This window comes from Macaca thibetana, chromosome 6 (genome assembly GCF_024542745.1).
Source record: "Macaca thibetana thibetana isolate TM-01 chromosome 6, ASM2454274v1, whole genome shotgun sequence".
Lineage (NCBI taxonomy): Eukaryota > Metazoa > Chordata > Mammalia > Primates > Cercopithecidae > Macaca > Macaca thibetana.
The window spans coordinates 9573280-9590833 of record NC_065583.1 but is presented as its reverse complement, the minus strand read 5'-3'; the positions used below and the strand labels follow the sequence as shown (position 1 = coordinate 9590833).

The following is a 17554-nucleotide window of genomic DNA, read 5'->3' as shown; positions in this document are numbered from 1 at the left end:
GATTGGTCCAAAGAAACCAAGTCTTGGCCTTGGCTGAAAACTGGAGCAACCTGTCCAACTTGGCTGGAGATATGGGAGCCCTCAGATCTCAGCTCTCCAAAAACAATGGGGAATCCAACCCACATATCACTGACAGGGGAGGCGTGAAAGGTGCCCATGGGCTCTACCTCCTTGCAGGAGACCACTCCTACCTTTCCCAGGCTCCTCCCTACCCAGAGGACAGCGAGACTCAATGCGGAGTTGCAGAGGGGAGAGTACTCCGGGGTCCACAGAAAAGAGGAGGAAGTGAGGAAGGAAGCACTTTATGGAGGGCCACCTATGGCCCCTGCCTGCCAGTGTTTAAGACACTCATTTAATCCTCACCACAACCTTGGGGGTCATGTCCTTTCATGAACTCTGTTTTAGAGACAATATCAATCCTCAGAGAGCTTAAGGTCGGCCTGTTTATTCCATCAACAGTCCTTGTGGTGCTAAAGTAACATCTGTGCATTAAAAACAATCTTAGAGATATAATGGTACAAAGAAGAAAATCAAAACCTTTCATAATCCAAAAGAAACTCGCCTTTGGTAATCTGTGGTGTGACATTCTTGGAACTGTTTCCCAATCCCAGCTCTAACACTTCCCAGCTGTGTGCCCCTGAGGGGACTTCCTTGCCCTCACTTCCCAGCCTTTTATACCTTTATATAATGACGATGTAACCACTCCTCCTCCAGAGGCTGTTGTGAGCATTTAATGAGTTCATATGTGAAAGATGCTTAGAAGAGGCTGGGTCCTTGGCTGGGCGTTGTGGCTCAAACGTGTAATCCCAGCACTTTGGGAGGCTGAGGCAGGTGGATCACCTGAGGTCAGAAATTCAAAACCAGTCTGGCCAACAGAGTGAAACTCTGTCGCTACTAAAAATACAAAAATTAGCCAGGCATGGTGGCACACGCCTATAGTCCCAGCTACTTGAGGAGGTAGAGGCAGGAGAATCACTTGGACCTGTGGGGCAGAGGTTACATTAAACCAAGACCACATCACTGCACTCCAACCTGAGTGACAGAGTGAGACTCTTGTCTTAAAATAAAATGAATAGAATAGAATAGAATAGAATAGAATAGAATAGAATAGAACAGAATAGACTGGGTCCAGAGTGAAAGTCTATAAATATTCACTCATTATAATCGCTCTGGCCACACACATATTCTTCCATACTTTACAAAATAGGGATTAAACTGTATACACTGGTCATTCTTACTTTCACTTAACAGTATGGCATGGCTAGGCACAGTGGCTCACACCTGTAATCCCCCTGTAATCCCAGCACTTTGGGAGGCCGAGGCAGGTGGATCACCTGAGGTTAGGAATTTGAGACAGGCTGACCAACATTGTGAAACCCCGTCTCTACTAAAAATACAAAATTAGCCAAGCGTGGTGGCATGCACCTATAGTCCCAGCTACTCGGGAGGCTGAGGCAAGAGAATCGCTTCAACCTGGGCAGTGGAGGTTGCAGTGAGCTGAGATGGCACCACTGCACTCCAGCCCAGGCAACAAGAGCAAAACTCCATCTCAAAAAAAAAGCAAACAGTATGGCATGAACAGCCCTTCAGAGCACAAAACACTGTTCCCCAACGTCATCTCCAAGGGTGGCAGAATGTTCCACTGAGTGACGGGACCCTCCTCTATTTGAGCAGCTCCCTATCATGGAGCCATGCCACACTGGTCACGTGGTGCCACCTCCAAAAGACTCGGTCTTGATTTACATGTTGTCAAATGCTCTCCAAATGGCAGGACCAAGCTATACCCCTGTGTTCCACCAACACTAGATTGAATTCAGATGTGATGCTGGGCTTCGGTCGGTTCTGCCACATCTGGCTCTGTGTCCTTGGCACTGGGCTCATGATGGTGCAGGTGTAAAGATGCCTGTGTCCCACTGGGAGAGGCACTATTGTCCCTATTTTGCAGAAAAGAAAACCAAGGTTCCGAGGGGTGACATCACTTGCCCAGGGTTACACAGCAAGGCCAACAACTGAGCTGTGACTTGCAAGATGAACGGCATCCCCAGGTCAAAAGCCTCTGAGGCGGCCGGGCACAGTGGCTCATGCCCAGGCCCCTGTGCCGTCTCCAGGCCCCTGTGCCGTCTCCAGACCCCTGTGCTGCCTCCAGGCTGGGATGCAGGCTTCTTTTATCTCCTTAACAGAGAGAGCGCAACAAACTTCAGGCTGATCCCAGAACTCTTCACACGCCCCCACCCAGAAGCACCCTCCAGTGTAACAGGCAAGGGAGGGGTTCAGGGCCTCAAGGGAATCTGCCTCTGTCAAGCCCCAGGAAGGGGACGATCAGCTTAAGTCACCCCAGAGAAATGGTAACAATCACAGTAACAACAGCCACATTTACATCTTCTGCGTGAGGCAGGACAGTAAGGGCTGGCCACAAGCATCAATCTTCACAAAATCGGGCAAAGTGCTGTTTTGATTTAAACGTCACAGCTGAAGATGCTGAGGATCAGAGAGGCAAGGTGACTTGCCCAAAGTCACACAGCAAACAGGCAGGGAAGCTAGGAGGAAGCTCAGAATTGATTCTAGCGCCACATCATAACCACAGTGCGGCCTCCCGAGTGTAGCCACATTGTAACCACAACACTGGGCCTGTCCAGGGAGAGTGACTAAGAGGGGTCTGCCCAGGGAGGGGGACTAAGCGGAGCCCGGCATTCACTCACTTATCCTTTCATTTGCTCAGCAGGTATTTTTTGTTATTGTTATTTAATTTTTTTTTGAGACGGAGTTTCGCTCTTGTTGACCAGGCTGGAGTGCAATGGCACAATCTCAGCTCACTGCAACTTCCGTCTTTCGGGTTCAAGCAATCCTCCTGCCTCAGCCTCCTGAGTAGCTGGGATTACAGGCACCCACCACCATGCCCAGCTAATTTTTGTATTTTTAGTAGAGATGAGGTTTCCCCATGTTGGCCAGGCTGGTCTCGAACTCCTGACCTCAGGTGACCCACCTGCCTCGGCCTCCCCAAGTGCTGGGATTACAGGCGTCAGCCACCGCATGCCTGCGGCTCAGCAGGTATGAACTGAACATCTACCCTCCGCAGGCCCTGTTCCAAATGCTGGGGACACAAAGATCATTCCTTACCCTCAGGGACTTCGCATCTGTTGGAGGGGACAGAAAATAAACAAGGAGACACATAAGAGAATCCCAGTTTGTTACAACAGCCCTGAAGGAAATCTACAGGCAGCTGCCACCATGGTCAGGGAGGGGTGGTCGGGACAGGCCTTTGTGAGGAAGGAATCTGAGCTGAGAGAATGAGGAGGAGCAGCTGTGCAGTCACAGGTAGAGTGGCAGGCAGGGGAACCGCCAGTGCAATGGTCCGGAAGCAGAAAGGCGCGGAGCTTCCCTCAGCTCCTCCCAGAGGCACCACCGGCCTCCACCACCCTCCACCACCTGACCCAGGCTGGCTGGAGTTAACTCTTCAGTTACCCGTGCACCAGTCAAGTCCCTCCTCTTCCCCATCCTTCTCCCCAAGTCTTAGGTGTCTAATTCTGGCTCTGGTATAGCCTGTTTTTTCTTCTTATTGATGCTTTCAGACAAGCAGTTTTCCAGTCAGGTCTTGCTCTGTCACCCAGACTGGAGTGCAGTGGTGTGATCATAGCTTGCTGCAGTCTTGAACTCCTGGCCTCAAGTGATCCTCCCGCCTCAGCCTCCAGAGTAGCAGCCTCCAGACTGCAGTTGGTGCCACCACACCTGGCTAATTTTTAAAATTTTTTTGGAAGAGATGGAGTCTTCCTACGTTTCCCAGGCTGGTCGTGAACTCCTAGCCACCCAAAGTGTTAGGATTACAGACGTGACCCACTGTGCCAGCCCTGGTGTAGTCTGTTAGTATGAAAAAATCGGTAAGCTATGTGGGAAGAAGGGAAAAAATGCATCACGGGGGAAGCAGAGAGAAAGGGGAAGAGAAAGAGTGAAGTGGAAGGTGAGTGTGGGGGAGAGAGGGAGAAGGGAGAAGGAAGCGTTTCAGCCCCGCCCTCCCTGCTCTGCTGACAGGCCCCAGAGACACCCTGCACTGCAGCCTGCTGCGGTCCCAGCAGCCCCACCCACCAGGGCACCAGGAGGGGCCCCAGGAGCGCTTGGCTTCCCCGCCTTGACACCCGCCCCTTTCCCCTGCCACTTCCTGTGCTAGTCCTGCCTGCACCCCTCACCACTTCCTCTGCATGAGAGGCCACCATCCATCGCCATCCAGCTGAGGCAGGCTTGCAAAGAAGGGTTATGTTCCTGGGCACAGAAACCACAAGGCCAAGAGCAGACACCGCATTGAAGCGACCATGGACTGCCCAACAAACCTGTTTGTCTTTCTCTCTGTGCCGCAAGAGAAAAGAGACAGACTCCTGGCCAGAAAGATCTGGGTGCGAGTCCCAGTCCTGCCATAAAAAAGCTGTGTGACCCTGAGTAAGTCACTGTACCTCTCTGGGCCTCTGCTTCATCAGGTGTAGAGTGAGGATATTCCCCTGCCTTTCATGGGGATAAGAGAAGAATAAATGATGGACAGGTAGCAACTGAGCAAAAGTCAACTCCCTACTCATCTATCTTTTTCACTTTGGAACCCACAGGGCCTTGCACAAGTAGGTGCTCAATAGACAATCTAAAGCTAACACTTACGTGACTTCTTCCAGTGTCCTAGACTAAGTGGTTTCCATGGATTATCTCATTTCATCTTCCAACAGCCCTATGCGATTGTACCATTACCATCACCATTTCACAGCTTAAGAAACTGAGGCAGAGATAAGTAAATTCCTCAGCATCACACAACCTGCAAGAGGTAGAGCCAGGCTTGAACTGCAGGAACTCCTCCAGGTTCCCGGATCACCTCTGATCCCCAGCAGACACGAGCTTGCCTTCCTGTCTCATCCTCTCGGCTCTCTTTCCACCTCCTGATTAAGGATGCCCTAGACTCTTCCATGCCTCCCGTCTCACAAACATCCCGTTCTCGGGCTGATCACCTACACTCCCTCGGCTCCGATTTGGGTTCCAACTATAGCTCTGGCCTTCCCTCCCACACCTGCCTGGTTCAGTCACCAGGGTTGGCCACTCTGGCTCAGCCTCCATTCAGCATGGACCTCCTTAGTCTTGAGCAGCCAGGGATCCAGGCTCTGGCACCCTGCAATTGTGTCACCTCTTTGGTCAAGGCCTCCTCCCCCATCAAAAGAGAGTCCCTCTCTAATGTTACATGGGCTGACCTGGTCAGGCTCTGGGGGACTTAAGGCAGGCAGGACATTTTTTGAGGTCAAAACTGCCAAAGTCTAAATTCATCGGCTTGGCCTTCAAAGCCCTCTTGACTTGGTCCCTGCTATGGTCCGAGTTTCTGTGTCCCTGCAAAATTCTTATGTTGAAATCCCAACCTCCAAGGTGATAGCATTAGAAGGAGGGGCCTTTTGGGAAATGACTAGGTCTTAATGAGATTAGTGTTCTTGTAAAAAAAAGAAAAAAAGACCGCAGAGGCCGGTGTGGTGGCTCACGCCTGTAATCCCAGCACGTTGGGAGGCCGAGGTGGGTGGATATCTTGAAGCCAGGAGCTTGAAACCAGACTGGCCAACATGGTAAAACGCCATCTCTACTAAAAACACAAAAATTAGCCAGATGTGGTGGTGCATGCCTGTGATCCCAGCTACTCTGGAGGCTGAGGCACAAGAATCACTTGAACCCAGGAGGTGGAGGTTGCAGTGAGGTTGCACTCCAGCCTGGATGAAGGAGTGAGACTCTGTCTCAAAAAAAAAAAAAAAAAAAAGAAAGAAAGACCCTAGAAGGCTAGCTCTCCTGCTGTCCCTCCTACTACGTGAGGTCACAGCGAGAAGGCACCATCTGGGAAGCAGAGCAGGCCCTCATTAGACACCAACTCTGTGGGAGCCTTGATCTTGGACTTCCCAGCCTCCAAACTATGAGAAATAGAATGTTTATTGTTTGCAAGCCACTCAGCCTATGGTACTTTGTTGCGGCAGCCCGAATGAGCCACGCCCCAAATGCTATTGCGGACCTGGCCCAGCCCTGGCCCATGCCCACTTCCCAAATCCAATGACCGCTGGGATTGAGGAAGCAACAGTAGAGGTCAGATCTGTCATGCCCAACACAGTAGTCACTAGTCACATGTCACTACCGAGCACCTGGTATGTGGCCTGTGCAGATGGAGATGTGCCATAAGCGCAACACCCACCGATTTCAAAGACTGCATGAAAGAGAATATAACACATTGCTTTAATTCCGCTTTACTACATGCTGAAGTGATAAATATACCATTAAAATTCATTTCCCTATTTTTCCTCTGGTTTGAATGAGGTGACTAGGAAACCTGCCATTGCCTGTATAGCCTGCATAACGCTCCCTTGGACAGCATCATTGGCCCAGGAGCAGAAGGGACCAACTTATCTGTTTTTGTTTTGTTTTGTTTTGTTTTGTTGAGACAGAGTCTTTCTCTGTTGCCCAGGCTGGAGTGCAATGGCGCTTTCTCAGCTCACTGCAACCTCTGCCTCCCAGGATTCAGGTGATTCTCGTGCCTCAGCCTCCCAAGTAGCTGGGACTACAGGCATGAGCCACCACACCCGGCTAATTTTTTATAATTTTAGTAGAGACGAGGTTTCACTATGTTGGCTGGGCTGGTCTCGAACTCCTGACCTCAGGTGATCCACCTGCCTCGGCCTCCCAAAGTGCTGGGATTACAGGTGTGAGCCCAGCCCAGGATCAAATTATCTGATACTCACAGAGAAGACAGAAATCTGGGATTTTCTGTGAAATCTCTTCATTTAAAAATACTGGCAATCAAGTCAAATTTGGTTCAACCTCCGTGGTGGCCACACCGTGTGGCCCCATCCTCAGGCCACATCAGGCCCCCACATCAGGCCCAACGGCCAGCAGTCAGCAACCTCGGGCCTCATGAGCCAGCCTCTCTCCTGGCCTGGACTTCCTTCTCTCCACCTTATCACCATCCCGCCTGCTGTACCAGGTGGAACCTTCCCCGCTCTCGGCTGGCTGCCTATTTGCCCCTGTACAACTCTCATCGCAGGCAGCACGTTCCTGTCTCCTCCCCCACAACACAAGGGAAGCAGCAGGGGAGGCCGCCTTCTTATCCTGAGCACCTACTGTGGCCAACGGGATACCCGCTGTGTGAGTTACTCAGGCAGGTCTCACAACAGATCCCGCGGGTGGACTCAGCCCCACTGTACTCATGGGGAAGCTGAGGGAGGCTGAGACAAGCCACTTGCCTGAAAGGACGCAGTGGCTAAATGGCACAGCCAGGATGCAAACCCTGGCTTCTCTGACTGCAAGGCCCAACTCTTTCATTGCACACCCAGAGACCTGACAGAGGAGGTCAACAAATACTGTCTGCCGGGCTGAATAAAGGGACGCTCATCTGCACAAGGCAGTGGTTCTCAGCTGGAGCCATTATGCCTCCCTCCCCCACGGAGCACGTGGCAACATCTGGGGACACTTCTGGTTGTCACACTGCAAGGAGGCGTTCTGGCATCCAGTGGGTTGAAGCCAGGGATCCTGTGAACACCCTAGAATGCACAGGACAGCTCCATAACAAAGAACGACCCCGCACAAAATGCCAGTAGTGCCAGGTGAGGAAGCGCTGGTATGAGGGCTATGCTATCAACACTGAAGTATCCCTGCCTTGTCCCTAAAGTTGTAGTGGCGGGTCAGGAGCTTCTCCATCTGACACCAAGAGCATCAATCATAACACCTCATCGTCATTTCCTGAGCCCTTCCTGGGTGAGAATCAGACGCTAAACATATCACCTCAACTCCCCTCAGCCCTGTGGCCAACTCCATTTTGCAGACACAAGACTCAAGTTCAGAGGAGGAGGTGGTCGCCTATTTGGGGTTCAAACAGGACCAGCACTAGGACCAACATCCTACTGAACCCCAAATCTCTTCCCTTCACCACTACCGTGTTCCACTACCCTCAGCAGCAGGGGGCCTAGGAGTGACCACCCAGGGCTGTTCTGGGGGCTATGGGGTGACAGCCTCTGGAGAAATCCCCTAGTCTAGGTAACTTTGGGAGGCCAGGCCATGGGAGAGTCCTGGATGGAGGGCGGGTCCATCTGTTTGTTTCCATCCCTTCCCCCACGGCTCGCTTTCGCATCAGCCAAAAAAAATTCCCAGAACGGCCAGTGTGAAATCAGACCCACAGGGCTGCGGGCACGGCCCCACGCAGAATCCGGGCCCCCGTGAAGGGCGTCATCCACAGGAAGTTCAGACCCCCTTGGATTGGGGGCTGAGTCACGAGTCAGAAACCCACTCACAATAGCATGGACTTGGGTTTAAAAATACTTGGCTGAGCGGAAACAAGGTTACTGCCTGGGGCCAGATCTCTTTCCGGAGGAGGAGGGGAGCACTGAGACCTTCCCCATCCCCAGAGGAAGTGGAAACCCAGGCTTTCAATCTAGTAGGCAGGAGAGGAGGTGAAAGGAGAAGGCTGTGGCTCAGGGATGGGCAAGAAGGCCTGGGAGGGCTCCTACCTCACTTAACCTGGGCTTCCTCTCAATCAGGCAGGGAGGGCAGAATGTCACATCATTCCTAAAGCCAGCACACGGCAGAGGCACCCAAGCTCTGAGCAGCAGCTGCCAAGGCCCCCTGTGCGCTTGAGGTGTTAAGAGGACTTGGGGATTGGCCCTCAGCAATAGCAAGAGACAAAAGGGACCTGTATTAATTTATCTCATTTTATTTTTAAAATCACCCTCAAATAGGCATATGCTTTGATCTAGTAATTCCCTTTGAAAGTGCAGCCTAGGCCGGGCGTGGTGGCTCATGCCTGTAATCCCAACACTTTGGGAGGCCGAGGCGGGCAGATCACCAGAAGTCAGGAGTTCAAGGCCAGCCTGGACAACACGGCAAAATCCCATCTCTACTAAAAAATACAAAAATTAGCCGGGCATGGTGGCAGGCGCCTATAATGCCAGCTACTTGGGAGGCCAGCGCAGGAGAACTGCTTGAACCTGGGAAGTGGAGGTTGCAGTGAGCCAAGATCGTGCCACTGCACTCCAGCCTGGGCGACAGAGCAAGACTTCATCTCAAAAAAAAAAAAAAAATACAAGAAAGTCTAGCCTAAAAAGTAAATTAAAATACAGCAACAGCCGGGTGCAATGGCTCACGCCTGTAATCCCAGCACCTTGGGAGGCCGAGGCAAGCGGATCGCTTGAGGTCAGGAGTTCAAGACCAGGCTGGCCGATATGGTGAAACCCCGTCTCTACTAAAAATACAAAAAAAAACATTAGCCGGGCGTGGTGGCACACACCTGTAATCCCAGCTACTCGGGAGGCTGAGGCAGGAGAATCACTTGAACCCAGGAAGCAGAGGTTTCAGTGAGCTGAGATTGCACCACTGCACTCAGCCTGGGCGACAGAGTGAGACTCTGTCTAAAATAAAATACAGCAAGAACTCTACAAAACTGTTCATCAAGATACAGTCAGCTCTGTGAGAACCCTTATTTTGAACCTGCCAACTTTGCTCCAACACCACCGACATACCAGGGAGTGATTCTGCTATAATATTAAGGTCATGTTTGGTTACATATAGAAACAGCAAGTGAACGCCATAGATGAATGCAGAAAACTGCACTGAGCTGACTCGGGTGCTGAAGGAATGCACAAAACACACAGGCGCACACCTCTGACATCCATCAACCACCTCTAAGCCACACCCATGTGCATCTGCCATCTGATTGCACGCACACCTCCTTCCACAGCGCCCCACGCTGCTGCCTTCCCAGCACCCACGTCCACCCACGCGGTGCATCTTTTTTCAGGTAAGATGCCTGCCTACTGCAGCATGTGTGTATTTCTTCTCCGTGTAACTTGCGTAAAACTGCACTATTGGTTTTGAGATTCTGAACTTTCTTTAAAAGATGCCACTGATGAAGTTTTTGAGTGCTGTGCCCTCAATCCCATTTTTCCCATAAGGCCTCTAGTTTTCACTGCATGATTTTATATAGCTCTGTGATTTTTACAAAGACATAATTGTCTTCTATTATATACTAAGTAAAGCACCTAGCACAGTGCCTGGCATACGATTATTTAATCTATTTTAAATTTTTTTTTTTTTTTTTGAGACAGAGTCTCGCTCTGTCACTCAGGCTGGAGAACAGTGACACAATCTTGGCTCACTGCAACCTCCACCTCCCAGGTACAAGAGATTCTCCTGCCTCACCCTCCCTGAGTAGCTGAGATTACAGGCACCCACCACCATGCCAGGCTAATTTTTGTATTTTTAGTAGAGAGAGGGTTTCGCCATGTTGGCCAGGCTGGTCTCAAACTCCTGACCTCAGGTGATCCTCCCGCCTCAGGAGGTGGAGGTTGCAGTAAGCCAAGATCACGCCATTGCACTCCAGCCTGGGTGACAGAGCAAGGCTCTGTCTAAAAGAAAAAAAAGAAATAAAACACTACAGATACATATGATCAGAATCAGGCGGGAAAAAAAATTCATCACAACATCAAAAGTCTAGAAGGAAATACATCAAAATGTCAACAGACATTGATGGAACCCAGGGTAATTTTTTTCTGTTTAACTGTTGCTATTTGTTTGGTAAATTCCCAATTTTGCAAAATAATACATCTTTTAAGAGTTTAAAAAGGCCGGCTCGGTGGCTCACGCCTGCAGTCCCAGCACTTTGGGAGGCTGAGGCGGGCGGATCACAAGGTCAGGAGTTCAACACCAGTCTGGCCAGCATGGTAAAATCCCATCTCTACTAAAAATACAGAAATTAGCCGGGTGTGGTAGTGCACACCTGTAATCCCAGCTACTTGGGAGGCTGAGGCAGGAGAATTGCTTGAACCCGGGAGGCAGAGGTTGCAGGGAGCTGAGATCGCGCCACTATACTCCAGCCTGGGTGACAGAGCAACACTCTGTCTCAAAAAAAAAAAAAAAAAAAAAGCTTAAAAACAACAAAAAATCAAAACCAGAGCAATTTTCTAATTTTGTTTTGTTTTGTTTTGTTTTGTTTTGTTTTGAGACAGGGTCTCAGGGTCTCACTCTGTTGCCCATGCTGGAGTGCACAGGCGTGAGTGCAGCGGCTCACTGCAACTTCTGCCTCCCAGGCTCACATAATCCTCCCACGTCAGCCTCCTGCATAGCTGGGACCACAGGCGCCTGCCACCACACCCAGCTAATTTTTTTTGAGATGGAGTTTCACTCTTTCACCCAGGCTGGTTTGCAGTGGCACGATCTCAGCTCACTGCAACCTCCACCTTCCAATTTCAAGCGATTCTCTTGCCTCAGCCTCCGGAGTAGCTGGGATCACAGGCGCCTGCCACCACGCCTGGCTAATTTTTGTATTTTCAGTAAAGATGGGGTTTCACCATGTTGTCCAGGCTGGTCTTGAACTCCTGACCTCACCTGATCTGCCTGCCTCGGCCTCCCAAAGTGCTGAGATTACAGGTGTGAGCCACTGTGCCCGGCCAATTTTTTGTATTTTTCATGGAGATGGGGTTTCATCATGTTCCTCAGGCTGGAAAGCAGTATTTTTTTTTTTTTTTCTGAGATGGAGTCTTGCTCTATTGCCCAGGCTGGAGTGCAGTGGCACAATCTTGGCTCACTGCAAGCTCCGCCTCCTGGGTTCATGCCATTCTCCTGCCACAGCCTCCTGAGTAGCTAGGACTATAGGCGCCCGCCACCACGCCTGGCTAAATTTTTCTATTTTAGTAGAGACGGGGTTTCACGGTGTTAGCCAGGATGGTCTCCATCTGCTGACCTTGTGATCCACCCACCTCAGCCTCCCAAAGTGCTGGGATTATAGGCATGAGCCACCACGCCCAGCCAACGAAGCAATTTTTAAGAAGGATACCAGGCTCCATGGCTCACGCCTATAATCCCAGCACTTTGGATGGCTGAGGCAGGAGGATCACTTGAGCCTAGGAGTTCAAGACCAACCTGGACAAGAGAGCGAGACCCCATCTCTACAAAAAATTTAAAAATTAGCCAGATGTGGTGGCGTGTGCCTGTAGTCCGAACTACTCTAGCGGCTAAGACAGGAGGATCCCTTCAGCCCAGGAGTTCGAGGCGGAAGTGAGCAATGATGGTCCCACTGCACTCCAATCCTTGCAACAGACTAAGACACTATCTCTAAAAAGAAACAAAAAGAAGCAGAAAAATCATCTCAGCCTGCTAACCCAACTCTTTTCGTTTCTCCATGTTCCCTGTCCACAGTGGGTGCATGAGTACCTGTGTTGCTGCTGCTATGACAGCAAGCACACTCTGCTAAAGTCAGCTTTTCCCACTCAACCTATCATCTTTTACTCTTTCCACCTCCTCTTCAAAATGAAGATTTGCAATGATAAGAATTTTGAAACCATATAGCTTGTTAACTTTACTTCATTTTTTTGTTTTGTTTTGTTTTGTTTTGTTCTTTGAGACAGAGTCTCACTCTGTTGTCCAGGCTGGAGTGCCAGTGGCACAATCTCGGCTCTCTGCCACCTCTGCCTCCCAGATTCAAGCAATTCTCCTGCCTCAGCCTCCCGAGTAGCTGGGATTACAGGCTTACAGGCGTGTGCCACCACGCCCAGCTAATTTTTTGTATTTTTAGTAGAGATGGGGTTTTACCATGTTGGCCAGGATGGTCTTGAACTCCTGACGTCAAGTGATCCACCAGCCTCAGCCTCCCAGAAGTGCTGGGATTACAGCCTGCTTTGTATTCTAGTAATTAACTAGGAATGGTTTTCTTTTGAAACCAATTTGTAGGAATGGTTTTCTTTTGAAACCAATTTGCATTCACATAGGCATTGGGTGAGAATGAGCTTGACTTTGCACAAAATCAATCCTATCCTCCTCTTTTTCTCCTGAGGCAGACAGATTAAGGCTTATCAGGGAGAGGAGGAAAGAGAGGTTTGATATCTCGGAGACCGCTAACTTGAAGACTCATCAGGAAATCTGGAATCAGAGAGTCCTCTCCTGACACCGTTGACAAATTCAGACTTCCAAGGCCCAGAAAGACCTCAGGAAGCCTTCAGCACTTAGGCTGTCAGAAGAACAACAGTGCTGCTGGCAGTCCCTCCTCAGCGCCCTGCCAATTGCTTTCTCAGGTGCCGTGTCAAAATGGAATCTCTGGTTCCAGCCATAGAACCAAGATGGAATTTTTGGTTTGGGTTACTTCAGTGACCAGGCCAGGGAATAACCAAGTAGGCAGGAGTCGTGGTCCTTGACTACAAGGGTCTTTAGTAAAAGCAATACCTGCTTCGACTTCAAGCAGGAGGGGTGAGTAAACAGCACCTCTTGAGTAGGCAGCCTGGGTGACAGGGATCTCTGATCCAGGATGGGTCTTCCTTAGCTGGTGACTAAGGAAAGAGCGTTCAACTGAAGCCCAGAGTCCTGGGTTCTAGTCCCTTCTCTTCTCTGGGCACCAGGGCATACAGGGTTGGCTTAGGTCAGAGCATGCTAAGGCCAAGAAAGTAACAGAATAGACTGTTAGGTCTATCAGCCATCACACCACTCTCTTGGTCTGGCTCTCCCTTAATTAAGAGAAAATCGTGGATTCAGAGGTAGAAGGAGAGGGCTGTGGTGGAGCCAGCTCACAACTTAGAGAATTAAAGTCACTTTTTGTTGTCGTTTTTGAGACGGAGTCTCCCTCTGCCCCCAGGTTTGAGTGCAGTAGCACGATCTCAGCTCACTGCAACCGCTGCCTCACGGGTTCAAGCAATTCTCCTGCCTCAGCCTCCCGAGTAGCTGGGATTATAGGCATGCGCCACCACACCCGGTTAATTTTTTATTTTTGCATTTTTAATAGAGATGGGGTTTCGCCATGTTGCCCCAGCTGGTCTCAAACTCCTAACCTCAAGTGATCCACCCACCTCGGCCTCCTGAAGTGCTAGGATTACAGGCGTGAGCCACAGCGTCTGGCCCTGGAGTCACTTTTTTAAAAACTGACTTTCCACATGCTTTGGAGAACCAAGAGGACACAGTACAGATTGTGAATCGGATGAGCTCCTTTGTATGAAACTTTCAGAGTAGCAGGGGAGTTATAAGGAACTAAAGCAGGAGGAAACACAACTGAAAATGACAAGAGAAAATCTTACCAGCACAAAAGCAAAGTTCTGCATTTAAGTTTAAAGGAAGATGAACCCTGTGAAGCCAGGATATATTTCAGGGAACAGGACAAGAATGCAATTGAAAGCCCCTAACGGAGAAAAACAAAAAAAAAAAACCCATACGTTTGTTTTGTGTTGTTTTGTTTTTGAGATGGAGTCTCACTCTGTGGCCAGGCTGGAGTGCAGTGGTGGCATCTCGGCTCACTGCAATCTCCGCCTCCCGGGTTCAAGCAATGCTCTTGCCTCAGCCTCCTAAGTAGCTGGAATTACAGGTACGCATCACCATTCCCAGATAATTTTTGTATTTTTAGTAGAGATGGAGTTTCATCATGTTGGCCAGGATGGTCTCAATCTCCTGACTCGTGATCCGCCCGCCTCGGCCTCCCAACGTGCTAGGATTACAGGGGTGAGCCACCGTACCCGGCCCAAAAAACCCATGTTCAAAAGCATACACTAAAAACACCAACTGAGCCTTCTGGAGAAAGTGGGTCCCGTGGCGAGCTGACCAAGGGTCCAGCTGCCCTCACGGTAGTCAGAACACAGCTGCAGGAGCAGGCTCTAAGACAGTCAAGGACACTGGCAGTGTCCAGGGAGAGCCGCAAGGCTGAGGACCCTAGGAGGAAGATGCAGCTCTGAGGAGAATAAAGAAAAGATGTGCTGAGGAGAGGGTGAGCTAGCTGCCCTCAAACATGGGCAAGGCCCTCAGGCAAAGGAGGTCAGCAAATCGGGCAGTCCAAAAGCACTGCCTCTCGGATCACAAGACCTCTCCCCACCCCGAACAGGAAGCGTGGGCTCAGAGAAGAGGTGGTAAGGTAACAAAAGAGGCACCAGGCCAGGCTAGTGGCTCACGCCTGTAATCCCAGCACTTTGGGAGGTCAACACGGGTGGATCACTTGAGGTCAGGAGTTCAAGACCAGCTTAGACAACATGGTGAAACCCCATCTCTACTAAAAATACAAAAATTAGCCAGGCGTGGTGGCATGTGCCTGTAATCCCAGCTATTCGGGAGGCTGAGGTAGGAGAATCACTTGAACCCGGGAAGTGAAGGTTGCAGTGAGGGCCAAGATCGAACCACTGCACTCCAGCTTGGGAAACAGAGACACCGTCGCAAAGGAAAAAAAAAAAAAAAAAGAGGCACCAGGTGGGCCTAGTTGGTCTCAAAATTGCCACCGCTCCAGGTCAGGCAGGGTGACTCACGCCTGTAATCCCAACATTTGGGAGGCTGAAACGAGCTGACTTCATGAGCTCAGGAGTTCAGGACAAGCCTGGGCAACGTGGCAAAAACCCAGCTCTACAAAAAATAGAAAAATTAGCTGGGTTGTGGTATGCACCTGTAGATCTAGCTACTCGGGAGGCTGAGGCAGGAGAATCTCTTGAGACCAGGAGGCAGACGTTGCAGTGAACCGAGATCGTGCCACTGCACTCCAGACTGGGCAACAGAGGGAAACCCTCTCTCAAAAAAAAGAAGAAAAAGAAAAAACTGCCACCACTCCAAGCCTCTAGGGCAGTACTTCTCAAACCTATTTGCTTAGGGATCACCTGGGATCTTATTAAAATGCAGACTCTAATTCAGCAGGTCTGGGTTGGGCCTGAGATTGTTCACTTCTAACAAGCTCCCAAATGATGCTATTGTAACACTGGTCATCTAGGAACTACCCTGGTAACTAGGTGATAGACTACTTTCAAGTCAGAGGAGAAGGCTGGAGAAGGCTTCTCTGTGGTCCAGCCTCATAGAAGGGCAATCCTAGGGTCAGAGTGGCCTACAAGCTACAGGAGCCCCAAGGAGGAGGATAGTGGCTTAGGAGAGAGGTGGTCTCCTGGAGGTATACGCCAATTTAACAAGAGGGAGTCTCCAGTAAAAATTTTCTTAGGGGAAAGGGGGGAGTCAAGCTGTAGGTGTTCGCTCCCTAAAACAACTCAGCACCTCAAAATTAGCTCTCAGGAGCAGAAACTAAGGTCTTGCTGCCACACTTCTCTAGACAAAATCAGCTCTGCCCCACCCACTCCACAAAAGCTCTCTGCCGAGTCTTCCTCTAGGGGAGAGGTGACTGCAGGCTGGGAGACTCCCCAGCTGTGACTCAGACCGACGGAATCAAATCTGTTCCCCGAGGCTCAGCATTCACCAGATCCTGACCTCCCCCTCTGCCTGGCCCCAACCCACCTTTCCAAGCCCCACCTCTCACTCCAGGGGCCATCCCTCGTCCACCCCACTTCCCTGTCTCTGGCTCATCTTCAGATGTGTCCCCAGCTCCCAACCCTTCAAAGCGCAGCCGAGTTTCTCGGTCCACATCACAGCATCTGTATAGTCTCTCTTTAAAAAAAAAAAGTGTGTGCCCCTATCGCCGTTTTACGGAAGGTCCCTGGAAGGTTCCTCGAGTGGCCCTCTCGGATGCTGAGGTCCTGTCAGCGCCCCTTTGTCTCCCCGTGCGGCGCCGAGCGCAGTGCAGGACACACAGGAAGTGCTCCGAAACAGGGCTAAGGTGGGGGCGGCAGCCGTGCCCGGAGGGGGCGCCCAGAGCGCAGGGACTCGGCCGGGCCGAGTGACGTTCCCCCCAAAAAACAAGAGTCACCAGCATGAGGGCCAGGGACCTCGAGTTCAGAGCCAGGCAGCCCTCGGAGCCGGAGCCAGGCTGGCCGGGTCCCGGGCGGGCATCCCTTCCTTCCGGAGCCCCTCGACGCGGGTCCGGCCACCCACCTCAGCGCCCTCACCTTGTAAACCTTGCCGAAGGCGCCGTCGCCCAGCTCGCCCACGATCTCCCACACCTCGTTGGGGTCCAGGTCGCGCCGGACGTGCTCATATTCGCGGGACTTTCTCTTCTCGAAGGTAGACAGGCGCAGGATGCGGCGGAAATTGGCAAAAGCCATGGCCGGGGGCGCGGTGGCGCCGGCTTGGGCTCGGGCTCGGGCTCGGGCTCGGGCTGTGGCTTCGGCGGCCGCGAGGAGAAGGAGGAGGAGGAGTTGGAGGACGCCGCGGCTCTCGGGGTTCTCCCCAGACCCGCCCTTCCCTGCAGCCCGACCCCGGTCAAGTGTGCCCTGGGCAGCGCCTCGCCGGGAGCACCCGGAACCGCGCAGGCGGCGGCGTCCCCGCCCCCGCCCTGTCAGGTCCCCGGGGCCGCCTCCCTTGTGCCGGCCCCGCAGCCCCCGCCCGGCGCAGCCCTGCTTGCGAGAGCCTCGGACCCGTTCCGGGGGACCGTCCCCGCGCCCGCCCAGCGGCCGGGCTCCACCTGCCGCTCCCCGGCAGAGCCCCGAGACCCCCTAATTGGCTGCGGGCGCTCCCCGGCTCCGCCCGTCGCCGCAGGGCACTCTGGAAACTGTAGTCCCCGCACACCACGCGCCGCGAGCCGCGGGCTGGGCTTTGGAGAAGCTTCGGGGACCGCTGGGTGGGACCGCTCATGGACTCAGGAGCCAGCCCGCCGCGCCTCGTGGCTCCCAGAACTTTTGTGGGAGCGAAGGGGACGGCGACTTGGCATTTCGCGAGAGCCCACGGATCGTTGTCAGCGCCCAGA

At 51.8% G+C, this 17554-nt stretch overlaps 1 protein-coding gene across 1 annotated transcript in view; it reads right to left on the bottom strand.

Moving 5' to 3' along the window:
• Positions 1 to 17210, bottom strand: part of STK10 (serine/threonine kinase 10) — a 149545-nt gene extending 132335 nt beyond the window's left edge. Inside the window, exon 1 of the mRNA XM_050793159.1 lies at positions 16758 to 17210. Within this exon, the coding sequence (XP_050649116.1) occupies positions 16758 to 16913 (156 nt within the window). The 5' untranslated portion in view covers positions 16914 to 17210. The remainder of the gene's footprint in view (positions 1 to 16757) is intronic.
• Between the last annotated feature and the right edge of the window lie 344 nt (positions 17211 to 17554).